Source organism: Hyla sarda, chromosome 3 (assembly GCF_029499605.1).
Source record: "Hyla sarda isolate aHylSar1 chromosome 3, aHylSar1.hap1, whole genome shotgun sequence".
Classification (NCBI taxonomy): Eukaryota; Metazoa; Chordata; class Amphibia; order Anura; family Hylidae; genus Hyla; species Hyla sarda.
In genome coordinates, this window is record NC_079191.1 from 361,589,804 (window position 1) to 361,604,890 (window position 15,087).

At 43.5% G+C, this 15,087-nt stretch overlaps 1 protein-coding gene across 1 annotated transcript in view; it reads right to left on the reverse strand.

The window, feature by feature from the left end:
• LOC130361069 (protocadherin Fat 4-like) overlaps window positions 1–15,087 on the reverse strand; it is a 157,407-nt gene that overhangs the window by 119,675 nt on the left and 22,645 nt on the right. Inside the window, exons 13-17 of the mRNA XM_056563632.1 lie at window positions 8,294–8,466; window positions 7,985–8,133; window positions 6,297–6,589; window positions 5,341–5,610; window positions 613–750 (exon numbers count right to left, since the gene is read on the reverse strand). Of these exons, the coding sequence (XP_056419607.1) occupies window positions 613–750; window positions 5,341–5,610; window positions 6,297–6,589; window positions 7,985–8,133; window positions 8,294–8,466 (1,023 nt within the window). The remainder of the gene's footprint in view (window positions 1–612; window positions 751–5,340; window positions 5,611–6,296; window positions 6,590–7,984; window positions 8,134–8,293; window positions 8,467–15,087) is intronic.

Sequence of the window (15,087 nt, forward strand, 5' to 3'; positions counted from 1 at the left end):
TACGGTGCCCCGTGTGCTCCGGTGATGGTCTCCTACCTGTCCTCGGGGCTCCGGAGCATCCTCTTCGGGATCCCCTCCATCGCCGGCGCTCTCCATCGTCGTCATCATGTCGCCACGCACGCCATCCGTCATGCAATAGGAGCGACGTGCGTAGTGACGTGATGACGGCGACGTGAGAGCGACGTTACCGGCAAGCAGAGATGTTACGGAGCAGCGGCGACATCACGGGGACGCGGCGACAGCGATGGAGGGCGACATCCAGGGCAGCGATGATGGTCCGGAGCGGCGGGGACAGGTGAGTACAACTTGCTATACTTTACATTGCACGGATCCCTCAACATACGATGGTTTCAACAAACGATGGTCCATTTGGAACGGATTACCATCATATGTTGAGGGACCACTGTATTTCATACATGGGTCTTACATAAAGGTGCACACCTTTGAATAAATTAAGCTCATCGACAAATTATATATATATATATATATATATTTTTTATATATATATATATATATACTAATATCTCAGTTGATTCAGAATACACATTGGAGAAACTGTTCATATTTCTACTTATATTTATTTTGACTAATGTATTCATTGTATATTATTACCACATGAGGGGGTTCATTCTCTTTTACTGTAATGTTGTATATATTCCTTTTGAAGACGGGGCGGTTGTCATCAACATCCTGAACAGTAACATGGATCAATGCTGTTGATGTTTGTGGGGGAATCCCACTATCTTTAGCCTGTAGAAAAATAACTGTAATATATGATCCAATGTGGTTCCTAAAAAATGATGTTCACATTACCTATGTTGACATAATCTCTTATCAATTTTGGGGGAGCAGTAATCTACTAAAGCATCCCAGCCATGGTCTAATGAAGAAGATACCACAGCATGCTATAGTGCAAAAACTTCAATGGAGGGAAAAAAGCACTTCTCAGATTTGTTGGGCAGGTTACGGAGTGTTTATAGTGATATCAATTGACCGATCATCATTACATAAAATACATGTTATATAAATACATGAATAATATTATGACACCTGATCATATTACAATTGAATTAACTTTTGCTCTAGATTATCATAAATTCTTCATGTGAAGAAATAGGGAGGATTTGTATACTGTACTCCCTTTACTTCAGATATGTGGCCTTCAGTCACTAGCGAAGCCAAGACTGAAAACAACGATATCTCACAGAGAGCGAGAACGCTGGACTTGGATGTGTTCCCAAGCAGTTGGTTTAATTTCTCTTAAACCAGATACAAAAAACTGAAATAGGAAACTTTTAATCCCTACGGGGGAGATTTATCAAAACCTGTGTAGAGAAAAAGTGGTGTAGTTGCCCATAGCAACCAATAAGATTACTTCTTTCATTTTTAAAGAGGCCTGTGAAAAATGGTGGGGAAAAAAACTCTGATTGGTTGCTAAGGGTAACTGCACTACTTTTACTCCACACAGGTTTTGATAAATGTTCTCATATGTGTGAAGACAAGATGGAGACTAAGACAAACATGGTTTCCAACTAATTTTGAATGGCTACTTTCAACACCTATCTATGGATATAAATGATTCTTTTCATAACACGAAATGCCCTCTTTTTGATCTTATGATCCTCTTCCTGATCAATAGATGATTACTTGGTGAAATAATCTATGAAATTATACCTTTGGCATTGTAATTAAATTAACAATGTCATCTCCCAAGAGAAACACCCAAGAGTTTGACCAGTATAACCTCTTCATATGGCTAGAAAGAAGTGGTGCTAGGAAAGCACTGTGCCATTGCATCTTCTTGGATTTCTCCAGAGACCATATACAGTGAGGCAAAAGTATTTAGTCAGCCACCAATTGTGCAAGTTCTCCCACTTAAAAAGATGAGAGAGGCCTTTAAATACCTCATCATAGGTATACCTCAACTATGAGAGACATAATGAGAAAGAATAAATCCATAAAATCACATTATCTGATTTTTAAAGAATTTATTTGCAAATTATGGTGGAAAATAAATATTTTGTCACCTACAAACAAGCAAGATTTCTGGTTCTCACAGACCTATAACTTCTTCTTTAAGAGTCTCCTCTGTCTCCACTCATTACCTGTATTAATGGCACCTGTTGGAACTTGTTATCAGTATAAAAGACACCTGTCTACAACCTAAAACAGTCACACTCCAAACTCCACTATTGCCAAGATCAAAGAGCTGTCCAAGGACACCAGAAACAAAATTGTAGACCTGCACCAGACTGGAAAGACTGAATCTGCAATAGTTAAGCAGCTTGGTGTGAAGAAACCAACTGTGGGAGCAAATATTAGAAAATGGAAGGCATACAAGACATATAATCTCCCTCGATCTGGGGCTCCACTCAAGATCTCAACCCGTGGTATCAAAATGATCACAAGAACGGTGAGCAAAAATCCCAGAACCACACGGGGGGGGGGGGGGGGGGGGGGGGCTAGTGAATGACCTGCAGAGAGCTGAGACCAAAGTAACAAAGGCTATCATCAATAACATACTAGGCCACCAGGGACTCAAATCATGCAGTGACAGACGTGTCCCCCTGCTTAAGCCAGTACATGTCTGGGCCCATCTGAAATTTGCTAGAGAGCATTTGGATGATCCAGAAGATGATTGGGAGAATGTCATATGGTCAGATGAAACAAAAGTAGAACTTTTTGGTAAAAACTCAACTCGACATGTTTGGAGGAAGAAGAATACTGAGTTGCATCCAAAGAACACCATACCTACTGTGAAGCATGGGGGTGGAAACATCAAGCTTTGGGGCTGTTTTTCAGAAAAAGGACCAGGATGATCTGTGTAAAGGAAAGAATGAATGGGGCCATGTATCGTGATATTTTGAGTGAAAACCTCCTTCCATCAGCAAGATAAAACCTGGCTGGGTCTTTCAGCATGACAATGATCCCAAACACACTGCCGGGGCAATGAAGGATTGGCTTCGTAAGAAGCATTTCAAGGTCCTGGAGTGGCCTAGCCAGTCTCCAGATCTCAACCCTATAGAAAACCTTTGGAGGGAGTTGAAAGTCTGTGTTGCCCAGCGACAGCCCCAAAACATCACTGCTCTAGAGGAGATCTGCATGGAGGAATGGGCCAAAATACCAGCAACAGTGTGATAGAACCTTGTGAAAACTTACAGAAAACGTTTGACCTCTGTCATTGCCAACAAAGGGTATATAACAGAGTATTGAGATGATCTTTTGTTATTGACCAAATACTTATTTTCCACCATAATTTGCAAATAAATTCTTTAAAAATCAGACAAGGTGATATTATGGATTTTGTTTCTCATTATGTGTCTCATAGTTGAGGTATACCTATGATGAAAATTACAGGCCTCATCTTTTTAAGTGGGAGAACTTGCACAATTGGTGGCTGACTAAATACTTTTTTTCCCTACTGTAGGACGCCCATAATAGTTAATGGTTGACTTTGCATGGTGGAAGTCAAGTGAAGACAAACTGATTTCTAATGGCTGGTGAAACCTTTTTCTGGCAATCTGTGGTGGTCGCAGCATTCAGACCCCAACAATTTGACAGTGGAGTCATATCCTGGTGAAATGCCCCTGTCGTCTCTTTAAAGGTGTTATCCCAAGATTAAAAGTTATCCCCTTTACACGACCATGAGAATAGAGGTCAATTGCCCCCAAAGTGAATGGAGCAGGATCGCACATGCCCCACAAGCGCTCCAAGCACTGTCTATGAGATTTATAAACATAGCTAAGTGGATAGGATGCATAAGGAGTAACTTTTAATCTTGGGATAACCCCTTTTAAAAGGGTACTCTGCTGCAAACATCTTATCCCCTATCCAAAAGGTCCCCAGCAGCGGGACCCCCGCGATCTCTGGGGTTGCAGCTTCCGCGTTCGTGATTTCACACCATGCCCCCACCATTCATGTCTATGGGAGGGGGCGTGACGGCTAGTACCTAGCCATCATGCCTCCTCCTGTAGACACAAATGGAGGGGACGTGGCGGCCGGCATTGCCAGTCATCGGACACGGTGCGGAGTTTGCTATGTGCACCGAATGACAGGGGAGCCACAGTGGAGATCGTGGGGGTCCCCAGTAGTGGGACACCTGTGATCTAACATCTCAGATGTTCACAATGGAGTACCCCTTTAAGTGCATAACCACAAGCTTCTCCTGGCTTTATTTAGAGATTGGTGGTGGTCTGAACACTAAGACCCCGACTGATCAAAAATGTTGATATGTCTGCATACATGTCAAAAGTTTTTTTTTTATAACGGGGACTCTTTAACAGTGGAATGTGCCCAGTTGCTACAAAATAAAGTTTCATCTTTAGCTATCTATCCAGCTGGACATATCTTAAAGGAGTACTCTGCTGTGAACATCTTATACCCTATCCAAAGTGGTCTCGGCTGCGGCACCCCTGTCATTCGGTGCATGTTGCGAACGCCGGCCACCACGCCCCCTCCTTTCATGTCTATGGGATAAGCTGTGACGGCTATGTATTAGCCATCACACCCCCTCCCATAGACATGAATGGAGGGGGCTTGATGTCACAAACACAGTATTTGCAAGTTTCCATGTTCCGGATGCGCCGCTGCCGGCCCCAAGATTGCGGGGTCCCCAGCGGTGGGACCCCCACAGCCATTTCTTCACAATTGACAAGGGGAGAGTTTACTCCCGAAACGTGTCTTGTACTATGTAATGTCCTGTCCTTTTGTATTTTGTGTCAATAAAATTTGATACCCTTTACATCTGGACTCCTGTGATTTCGACCTGATCGAGCAGCGCCATCGCAAGCTTTTTTCTTCAAGCATATTCCTTCCTCACTTGCCGACCCCCTCGAGGATCGCACATCTGTACCCCAACACGGAGGGGTTATATGCATAAAACCCAAGGTTCACCCAAGGTGAGCATTCTTCAGCCCTAATACCCAGGGACTATTAATCTCACAGAATTACACCAGGCGCTGTCCTCTTTTTCTCTTTTTTCCCGTCTTATATTTCTATAATATCCTGGCACCCTGTGTTCTGTCTTTCAGCATGAGATGAGCACTAGAGACTTACAATGGAGCTCATCTCATGTAGCAAGACTGATAATGCAGGAAGACAGGGACAGAAGTGCATAATTGAACGCTTCTCCTGCCTATATCTAAAGATCAGTGAGGGTCTGAACACTCAAACCCCATCTGACCTAAACTTTTAAGATGTTTCTAAAACCTATCAAAGGTTTGTAGAACAACACTTTTAACTAATATTAAAATGCTATCTGAATATGTCCTTGCTAAGCACATAGGATTGTCTTTGTCTGCCATCATTAAACAAGATACACCCAGAGCATTTCATACTCACTATAACTTTGAGGTCATAGCTATTCCTTTTATCTGCATCCAATGGCTTTATATTCATCAATTTGCCGGTAACACTGTTAATATTAAAGGTGCTATTAAAATCATTTTCCAAAGAATACGTTATGGCACTATTGTTTCCAATGTCCAGGTCAATAGCAACAATGTTGGCCAAATCCTGGAAATTCTTGTTTTCTAGACATGTGATATTGGAGTTCATGAGTGGTGAAAAGACTGGTAAATTATCATTCACATCCATAACTATGATGGTGACCTAGGGAAGAAGATAACAGATATCAGTGTGGCTAGTAGTAATATTTGACAGTGCTTTTTAAACATATCAATTCTTAAAAGCACATCTTCAATCTACATCATTAAAACAAAATGTTTTTAGTTATTTATTTATTTCTTGGGGGACGACATTCTAACATTAGGAAAAGATGTCAACTTGAAAAACTTTTTGTAATGGGTGGGCATTACTATACAATAAAGAGTACCACACAAGTGCAGGCCTACACGCCCAATTCCCCCCCCCCCCCCCCCACTAATGTTAATTTTCAGAAGACCGATTTACGGACAAATAAAATGATAACAGATATCTTTGTAATACAGTAGCGTATAGTGGCTATCCATGGAAGCTCCGCAAACAATATATGAAGCAGAAGCACATATCCACAACTCGCTGCTCAATTCTTAAACAAGACTTAGGTCCCTGTACTTGAGATTGCAGGGGTCCCAGCGGTTGGATACCCCACGATTTGACGGAATGTGTTCAAAAAGGGAGACCCCTGGTGGCTAGAAGTATACAGCCAAACAACTAACATAAAACGTTTTTTTTTCTCTCTTTTTTATAGAAGCCAATTCTAAAAGTTTTTTTTTTTGTATAAGGAATCAAATATTAAAAATCATGCTTAATGACAGCGCCCATTTAATTTTGGGACAAGCACATATACATCTTACCACTGCAGCTGCTGTATTAGGCGGATCCTGAGAGTCCACAGCCGTCACAAGAATATTATAGGTGTCTTGTTCCTCTCGATCTAACATGGCACGTGTAATAATTGTACCTTTTTCTGTAATGGAGAATAAATCTGGATATGTTTGAACAAAATACATTATTGACACATCTGGCCCTGAAGTAACCTCAACGGAACCAACATCACTGCCTTCCGGCATCCCTTCAAGAAGACTGAAATTATAGGTGGAATTCACAAACTCTGTTTGGCCTTCTGAAACTTTGATAATTACTGTAGCTGCAATAAACGGATATAAAAAATGTTAGGAATATTTACGGTATTACATGAAGACAATATTAAGATCAATACAAATATAGTAAGTATTTTAATTTCAGTTCTGAACATCCTGGGGGATAGGCCATCAGTATAAGATCATTGGGGTCGAAGTCAAAGGCACCATCGTAAATCAGTTGTTTTAAAAGGCCGCAGCACTACTGTGAAGGCTACAGTCTCTTTATTGTCACAATAGGCAGGGTTATACAGTAGGGGGTATGCCCTACTGTATAACCCTGCCCATCACCTGATCACTTGACAGTTACTCCCTTTATTAAAATTAAGCTCATGCCCATCTGACTGATTTCCTGAATAGTAAGACAAAATATAAACCCTTATCTGTAAGATGAAAGGGCATATCAAGAAACTGTATAAAAAAAAGTGTGTGATCAGGATATCCTCAGCTATTTAATGATAATATAATCTCTTTTTTGGGGGTTGGCTACAGGTCCCCTTTAAAGGGGTACTTTGCCCCCTAGACATCTTTGGATAGGGGATAAGATCTCCCTCCGGCACCCGGTGTTCATTTAGAGCATCGGGTGCAGTCCCGGAGCCTTGTGACATCACGGCCACGCCCCTCAATGCAAGTCTATGGGAGGGGACGTGAGACTTGCATTGAGGGTGCATGGCCGTGATATCACGAGCAGGGCGTAACCATGACGTCACGAGCCTCTGCCCCCCACAGCCAGTCATCCGGCACGGAGCTTAGTTCGCTCCATGCACTGGATGTCTAGGGTGCCACAGCCGAGATCGCGGGGGTCCCTAGTGGCGGGCCTCCCGCGATCAGACATCTTATCCCCTATCCTTTGGATAGAGGATAAGGTGTCTAGGGGTGGAGTACCCCTTTAAAGAAGAAAAATCTGTTGTTTGCTGTCTGTGCAGTGCTGTCATACATACCATCAGTAGTTTATATGGGAGCTTTCAATGAAATCTGCTAGGTTGCCTTATATTCTTAGAGGTTTCTTCTATTTATTGCATCATAATGCACGGGGTCTGGTGTAAAGACTGCACCACCCAAAAAAAGCAAACCATTAACTTCTGTCATTCCTGCAGGCTGTATATCAGCAGAGGACGAAGTCATTCAAATATTATAGGAAGACTAAGCTAAATTCTTAGGCAGTCCTGGAGGCTACTGTCTACAAGATGAACTTAACATCAGTTTTTGTAATACTAAATTATATTCAAAGATTTGATCATTTGTAAATCCAGGCCTGTCCGTGCTTTACGTTTATACAATTATATAATATATTGTATATACAAATACAAAACCACCTAAGTATTTCATAGTAATGAGTTGTAAAGAAGCAAAGAAAGCAAAAAAAAAAGATGACATTTCAGTAACAACTGAAAGCAACTTACCAGTAGATGACCAGGCCGGAGCACCATGATCAGTTGCGATCACAGGTAATACTACATTAGTTTTCATGGTATCAGCAGATACATCACTTGTCAAAATAATGTCTCCATTTTCTTCATTAATGGAAAATCCACTATGAGGCTGCACAAACCTGAAAGTATTTTCACAGCGTCATTCATTCAACAAAAACTAGAAAAAGACGATGATCAAAAAAATCCAAAATGACCCAAAACCCCAATTTTATTTAGAGAGAATGTAAAGATTAGGCATAACCTCTATAATATAGTGATCTTGTTGGCGTTATGCGTTACCTATAAGAAATAAGGGAATTGTTCCCGAAATCCTGGTCAGTAGCTGATACAGACACAATGGTAGCTCCTGCTTTGACTTTATTTAAAACCAGTTCCGCAGAGTATTCTTCTTTAGTGAAAGTTGGCGCATTGTCATTAACGTCCTCTACGACAATCACTGCATCTGCAAAGCTCTAAGAAGTAACAAAAGCACTATGTTACACGAAAGGAACCATACACTTTTAGTGACTACTAGCTGAGCACCCGGTGCAGCCCGGTTTCTCCTACCTTATCCTTGTGAGGGAAGAAAAGCAACAAAGGAGGAAGCTTTTATCCTCATATCCCGTCCTTAAATCCTGACCCCATATCCCCTCCTCATATCACGACCCCAAATCCTCTCCACATATTCCACCTTCATATCCTGTCCTCATATCCTGTCTCCATATCCCGTTCTCCTATCCTGTCCTCATATTGAGTCCTCATATGCCGTCCCCATATCCCATCCCCATATCCCATCCTCATATCCCGTCCTCATATCCTGTCTCCATATCCCGTCCTCATATTCCAACCTCATCTCCCGTCCTCATGTGGGGCTGCATCATGGTAAAGATATTGTAGCTGAAAATAAAAGGGGTGTGGCTTAAAGAGTGGGCCTGTCTTTGCAAGATGGGGCGTGGAGGGTGTGGCTCACCAGCCGGACTGATTCATTCACCAGGAGATGCAGAGCGGAGCTTGTGGAGTAAGACACCAGAAGTCCTATATACTTGCATGGAACTTGAAGCAAAAACCCCATCCTTCACATAAGGGGGTAGGTTAGGGGTTGATTTAACTATTATATATTTTTATTTGATATATAAGTAACATGTGACCAAGTATTAGCGAAATATCTCCAGCCGTATGGAAGTAATGCTAGAACATACATTTCCCATAAATTTGCATTGGACTTTAACCCCTTAGGGACCGGGCCAATTTTCACTGTAGGACCAGAGCATTTTTTGCACATCTGACCACTCTCACTTTAAGCATTAATAACTCTGGGATGCTTTTACCTTTCATTCTGATTCCGAGACAGTTTTTTGTGACATATGCTACTTTATGTTAATTGTAAAATTTTGTCAATACTTGCATCATTTGTTTGTGAAAAATTCCAATATTTGCTGAAAAAATTGAAAATTTAGCATTTTTCTCTGCTTGTAAGGAAAATAGACAATCCAAATAAATTCTAGTTTTTGATTCACAAATACAATCTGTCTACTTTATGTTTACATCATAAAGTTGACATGTTTTTAATTTTGGAAGACATCAGAGGGCTTCAATGTTCAGCAGCAATTTTCAAATTTTTCACAAAATTTTCTAAATCGGAATTTTTCATGGACCAGTTCAGGTTTGAAGTGGATTGGAAGGGCCTTCATATTAGAAATATCCCATAAAAGACCCCATTATAAAAACGGCACCCCTCAAAGTATCCAAAATGACATTCAGTAAGTGTGTTAACCCTTTAGGTGTTTCATAGGAATAGCAGCAAAGTGAAGGAGAAAATAAAAAATCTTCATTTATTACACTCGCATGTTCTTGTAGACCCAGTTTTAGAATTTTTACTAAAGTGCAGTTTTTTCCCCCCAAATTTACAATTTTTACAAAGGGTAATGGGAGAAAAAGCCCCCAAAATGTGTAACCCCCTCTCTTCTGTGTATGGAAATACCCCATGTTAGGATGTAAAATGCTCTGTAGGCGAACTACAATGCTTAGAAGAGAAGGAGTCACATTTGGCTTTTGGGAAGCAAATTTTGCTGAAATGGTTTTGAGGGCATGTCGCATTTAGGAAGCCCCTATGGTGCCAGAACAGCAAAGAAAAAAACACATGGCATACTATTTTGGAAACTAAACCCCTCAAGGAACGTAACAAGGGGTACAGGGAGCCTTAACGCCTTTGACGACTTTTTGTTGTTTTTTCCCCAAATTTTACATTTTTACCTGGGGTAATAGGAGTAATAGGAGAAAATTACCCCCAAATTTTGTAGCCCCATTTCTTGACGTCCACACATGGGGTATGGAAATACCCCATGTGTGGACTTCAAGTGCTCTGCTGACGCACTACAATACTCAGAAGAGGTAGATTGCCATTGAGCTTTTGGAAAGAGAATTTGTTTGGAATGGAAGTCAGGGGCCATGTGCGTTTACAAAGCCCCCCGTGGTGCCAAAATAGTGGACCCCCCCGACATGTGACCCCATTTTGGAAACTACACCCCTCACAGAATTTAATAAGGGGTGCAGTGAGCATTTACATCCCACTGGTGTTTGACAGATTTTTGGAACAGTGGGCTGAGCAAATGAAAAATTGAATTTTTGATTTTCATGGACCACTGTTCCAAAAATCTGTCAGACACCTGTGGGGCGTAAATGCTCACTGCACCCCTTATTACATTACATGAGGGGTGTAGTTTCCAAAATGGGGTCACATGGGGGGGTCCATTGTTCTGGCACTTTGGGGGCTTTGTAAACATACGTGGCCTTCAATTTCGGACAAATTTTCTCTTCAAAGGCCCAATGGCGTCCTTCTCTTCTGAGCATTGTAGTGCACCCGCAGAGCACTTTACATCCACATATAGGGTATGTTCTTACTCAGAAGAAATGGGGTTACAAATTTTGGTGAGCTTTTTTCCTATTTTCCCTTGTGAAAATTAAAACTTTAGGGTAACACCAGCATTTTAGTGAAAACATTTTTTTTTTTTCATTTTCCCATCCAGCTTTAATGAAAATTCGTCAAACATCTGTGGGGTGTTAAGGTTCACTATACCCCTTGTTACATTCCGTGAGGGGTGTAGTTTCCAAAATGGGGTCACATGTGGGTATTTATTTTTTTGCGTTTATGTCAGAACCACTGTAAAATCAACTACCCCTGTGCAAATCACCAATTTAGGCCTCAAATGTACATAGTGCACTCACACTCCTGAGCCTTGTTGTATGTCCGCAGAGCATTTTACACCCACATATGGGGTATTTCCGTACTCAGGAGAAATTGAAAATAAAAAGTATGGGGCCACACCAGCATGTTAGTGTAAATTTTCTTTTTTTTTTTTTACACTAGCAGGCTGGGGTAGCCCCCAACTTTTCCTTTTCATAAAGGTAAAAGGAGAAAAAGCCCCCAAAATTTGTAGTGCAATTTCTCCTGAGTACGGAAATACCCCATATGTGGCCTTAAACTGTTTCCTTGAAATACGACAGGGCTCCGAAGTGAGAGAGCGCCATGCACATTTGAGGAATAAATTAGGGATTGCATCGGGGTGGACATAGGGGTATTCTACACCAGTGATTCCCAAACAGGGTGCCTCCAGCTGTTGCTAAACCCCCAGCATGCCTGGACAGTCAGTGGCTGTCCAGAAATGCTGGGAGTTGTTGTTTTGCAACAGCTGGAGGCTCCGTTTTGGAAACACTACCATACAATGCCTTTTTCTTTTTTATTGGGGGGGGGGGGGGGGGGCAGTGTAATGGGGTGTATATGTAGTGTTTTACCCTTTATTATGTGTTAGTGTAGTGTAGTGTTTTTAGGGTACATTCACACAGGCGGAAGCTTACAGTGAGTTTCCCGCTAGGAGTTTGCGCTGCGACGAAGAATTTGCCGCAGCTCATACTTGAAGCATGAAACTTACTGTAAACCTCCGCACGCGTGAATGTACCCTGTACATTCACATGGGGGGGCAAACCTCCAGATGTTTCAAAACTACAACTCCCAGCATGTACTGACAGACCGTGCATGCTGGGAGTTGTACTTTTGCAACAGCTGGAGGCACACTGGTTGGAAAACCTTCAGTTAGGTTCTGTTACCTAACTCAGTATTTTCCTACCTCCAGCTGTTGCAAAACTACAACTCCCAGCATGTTCTGATGGCCGAAGGGTATGCTGGGAGATGTAGTTATGCAATAGCTGGAGGTGCATAACTACAACTCTCAGCATGCCGAGACAGCTGTTTGCTGTTTGGGCATGCTGGGATTCGCAGTTTTGCAACATCTGGAGGGCTACAGTTTAGAGACCACTGCACAGTGATCTCCAAACTGTGACCATCCAGATGTTGCAAAACTTCAAATCCCAGCATGCCCAGACAGCAAACTGTTGTGTGGGCATGCTAGGAGTTGTAGTTTTGCAAGATCTAGAGGGCCACAGTTTAGAGATCACTTCACAGTGATCTCCAAACTGTGACCCTCCAGCTGTTGCAAAACTACAAATCCCAGCATGCCCAAACAGCTGTCTGGGCATGCTGGGAGTTGTAGTTTTGCAACATCTGGAGGGCTATAGTTTAGAGACCACTGTATAGTGGTCTCAAACTGTAGCCCTCCAGATGTTGCTAGGCAACTCACCGGCTTCCATAGGATCTAGGGAGCCGCATCGCCGTCCTCTTCTTCCGCCGATCCCCGCCGCCGCCGTCCCCTTTGGTTTCCCCGTTCTGACCCGCCTATTGTGGATGGGCAAAACGGGGAAATCGAAAGTTAACCCCCCCCCCCGCCCCCGATCTGTTATTGGTTGTCGTTTCTAGATGACCAATATCAGTGATAGGAGGGGTGGCACACCTGCCACCTCACTCCTATCCCTTCAGGGGGATCGTGGGTGTCTAGGACAACCCCCATCCCCCTTATTTACCGGGTCACCGGGTCACCATAGACCCGTATGACCTGGAATCGGCGCAAATCGCTGGTGTGAATTCACTGGCGATTTGCGGCGATCGCCGATATGGGGGGGTCTGATGACCCCCCTGGTCATTTGTACGGGGTGCCTGCTGATGGGTGCTGGCACGCAGCGGGGACCGAAATTCCCATGGACGTACGCGTACATCCTTGGTCCTTAACTACCAGGTAGTTAGGACGTACGCGTACCTCCTTGGTCCTTAAGGGGTTAAACTAAAAACCTGACCCTCGCAAATGGGGGGAGGTTAGGGTTAAATTAACTATCCTATATTTTACGTTGACATATAAGTAACATGTGACCAAGTATTATGGAAATATCTCCAGCTGTTTGGAAGTTATGCAGTAACATATATTTCCCATAGACTTGTATGGGACTTTAAATAAAAAACCCTGACTCTCGCAAATGGGGGTGAGTAAGGGTTAAATCACCTAGCCTATGTTTGTTGTTGACATATAAGTAACATGTGTGCTAAGTTTCATGTTAATATCTTCAGCCGTTTGGAAGTGATGCTGGAACATACACACATACATACATACACACATACATACACGTTGGGGGAGATTTATCAAAACCTGTTCAGAGGAAAAGTTGACCAGTTGCCTATAGCAACCAATCAGATTGCTTCTTTCATTTTTTAGAGGCCTTTTCAAAAATGAAAGAAGCGATCTGATTGGTTGCTATGGGTAACTCAGCAACTTTTCCTGTAGACAGGTCTTGATAAATCTCCCCCATTGAGTTTTATATATAGATTTAGAACATGCTATAGATCCATTGAAGAGACCTCCAGTGAAACCTTAAAGGGGTACTCCGCACTCCAAAAAATAGGGGATAAGATGTCAGATCGGCGGGGTCCTGCTGCTGGGGACCCCCGGGATCTTGGCTGCAGCACCCACCTGGAAGGCTTCCACCTCATGCCGGGAACGCTGGAGGCTTCAGATCCCGACCACAATGGCGGACGAGCATGAAGTCACGACTCCGCCCCGTGTGACGTCACGCCCCACGCCCTCAATGCAAGTCTATGGGAGGTCCGTCACGCCCCCTCCCATAGACTTGGGCGGGGCGTGACGTCACACAGGGCGGAGTCGTGATGTCACGCTCTTCCGCCATTGTGGTCGGGATCCGAAGCCTCCAGCGTTCCCGGTGTGAGGTGGAAGCCGTCCAGGTGGGTGCTGCAGCCAAAATCCCAAGGGTCCCCCACAGCGAGACCCCGGCGATCTGACATCTTGTCCCCTATCCCTTGGATAGGAGATAAGATGTCTAGGGGTGCGGAGTACCCCTTTAAAGGGGTACTCCGCCCTTAGACTTCTTATCCCCTATCCAAAGCATAGGGGATAAGATGTCTGATCGCGGGGGTCCCGCCGCTGGAACCTCGCTCTGTGCGTAATGACGCAAACTCGCTCTGTGCGCAATGACAGGCAATACAGGGGCCGGAGCATCGTGACATCACGGCTCCGCCCCTCATGATGTCCCGGTCCGCCCCCTTAATACAAGTCTATGGGAGGGGGCGTGGCGGCCGTCACCCCCCTCCTATAGACTTGCATTAAGGAGAGGGGCCGTGAAGTCACGAGGGGCGGAGCCGTGACGTCACAATGTTCCGGCCCCTGTATCACCAATCATTAGTTTGCTCTGTGCAGTAATGACAGCGGGGTGCTGCAGCCCTGATCCCGGGGGTCCCCAGTATTGGAACCCCCGCCATCAGACATCTTATCCCCTATCCTTTGGATAGGGGATAAGATGTCTAAGGGCCGAGTACCCCTTTAACATTAAAATTCCTAATCCCCCATCCCTATAGGTTCTGTCTAAAAAGTTACTATGCTGAAGGCATATGTCTAAAAAACAGCATAAAAGTTATTCCAACATACACCCACTGGCCACTTTATTAGGCATCTCTGTTCATTTGTTTGTGAACCCAAATAGCTAATCAGCCAATCACATGGCAGCAACTCATTGCATTTAGGAATTCATTTTAAACCAAGCATCAGAATGGGGGAGAAAGGGGATTTGGGTGACTTTAAACATGATATGGTAGTTGGTGACAAATGGGCTGGGAAACCTCCCCCTTTAATCCCCAAAACACAAAAACTGTCCCCCAAATGAATAGAGCCTGCCATGCATGTGCGGACAGCACTCTATTC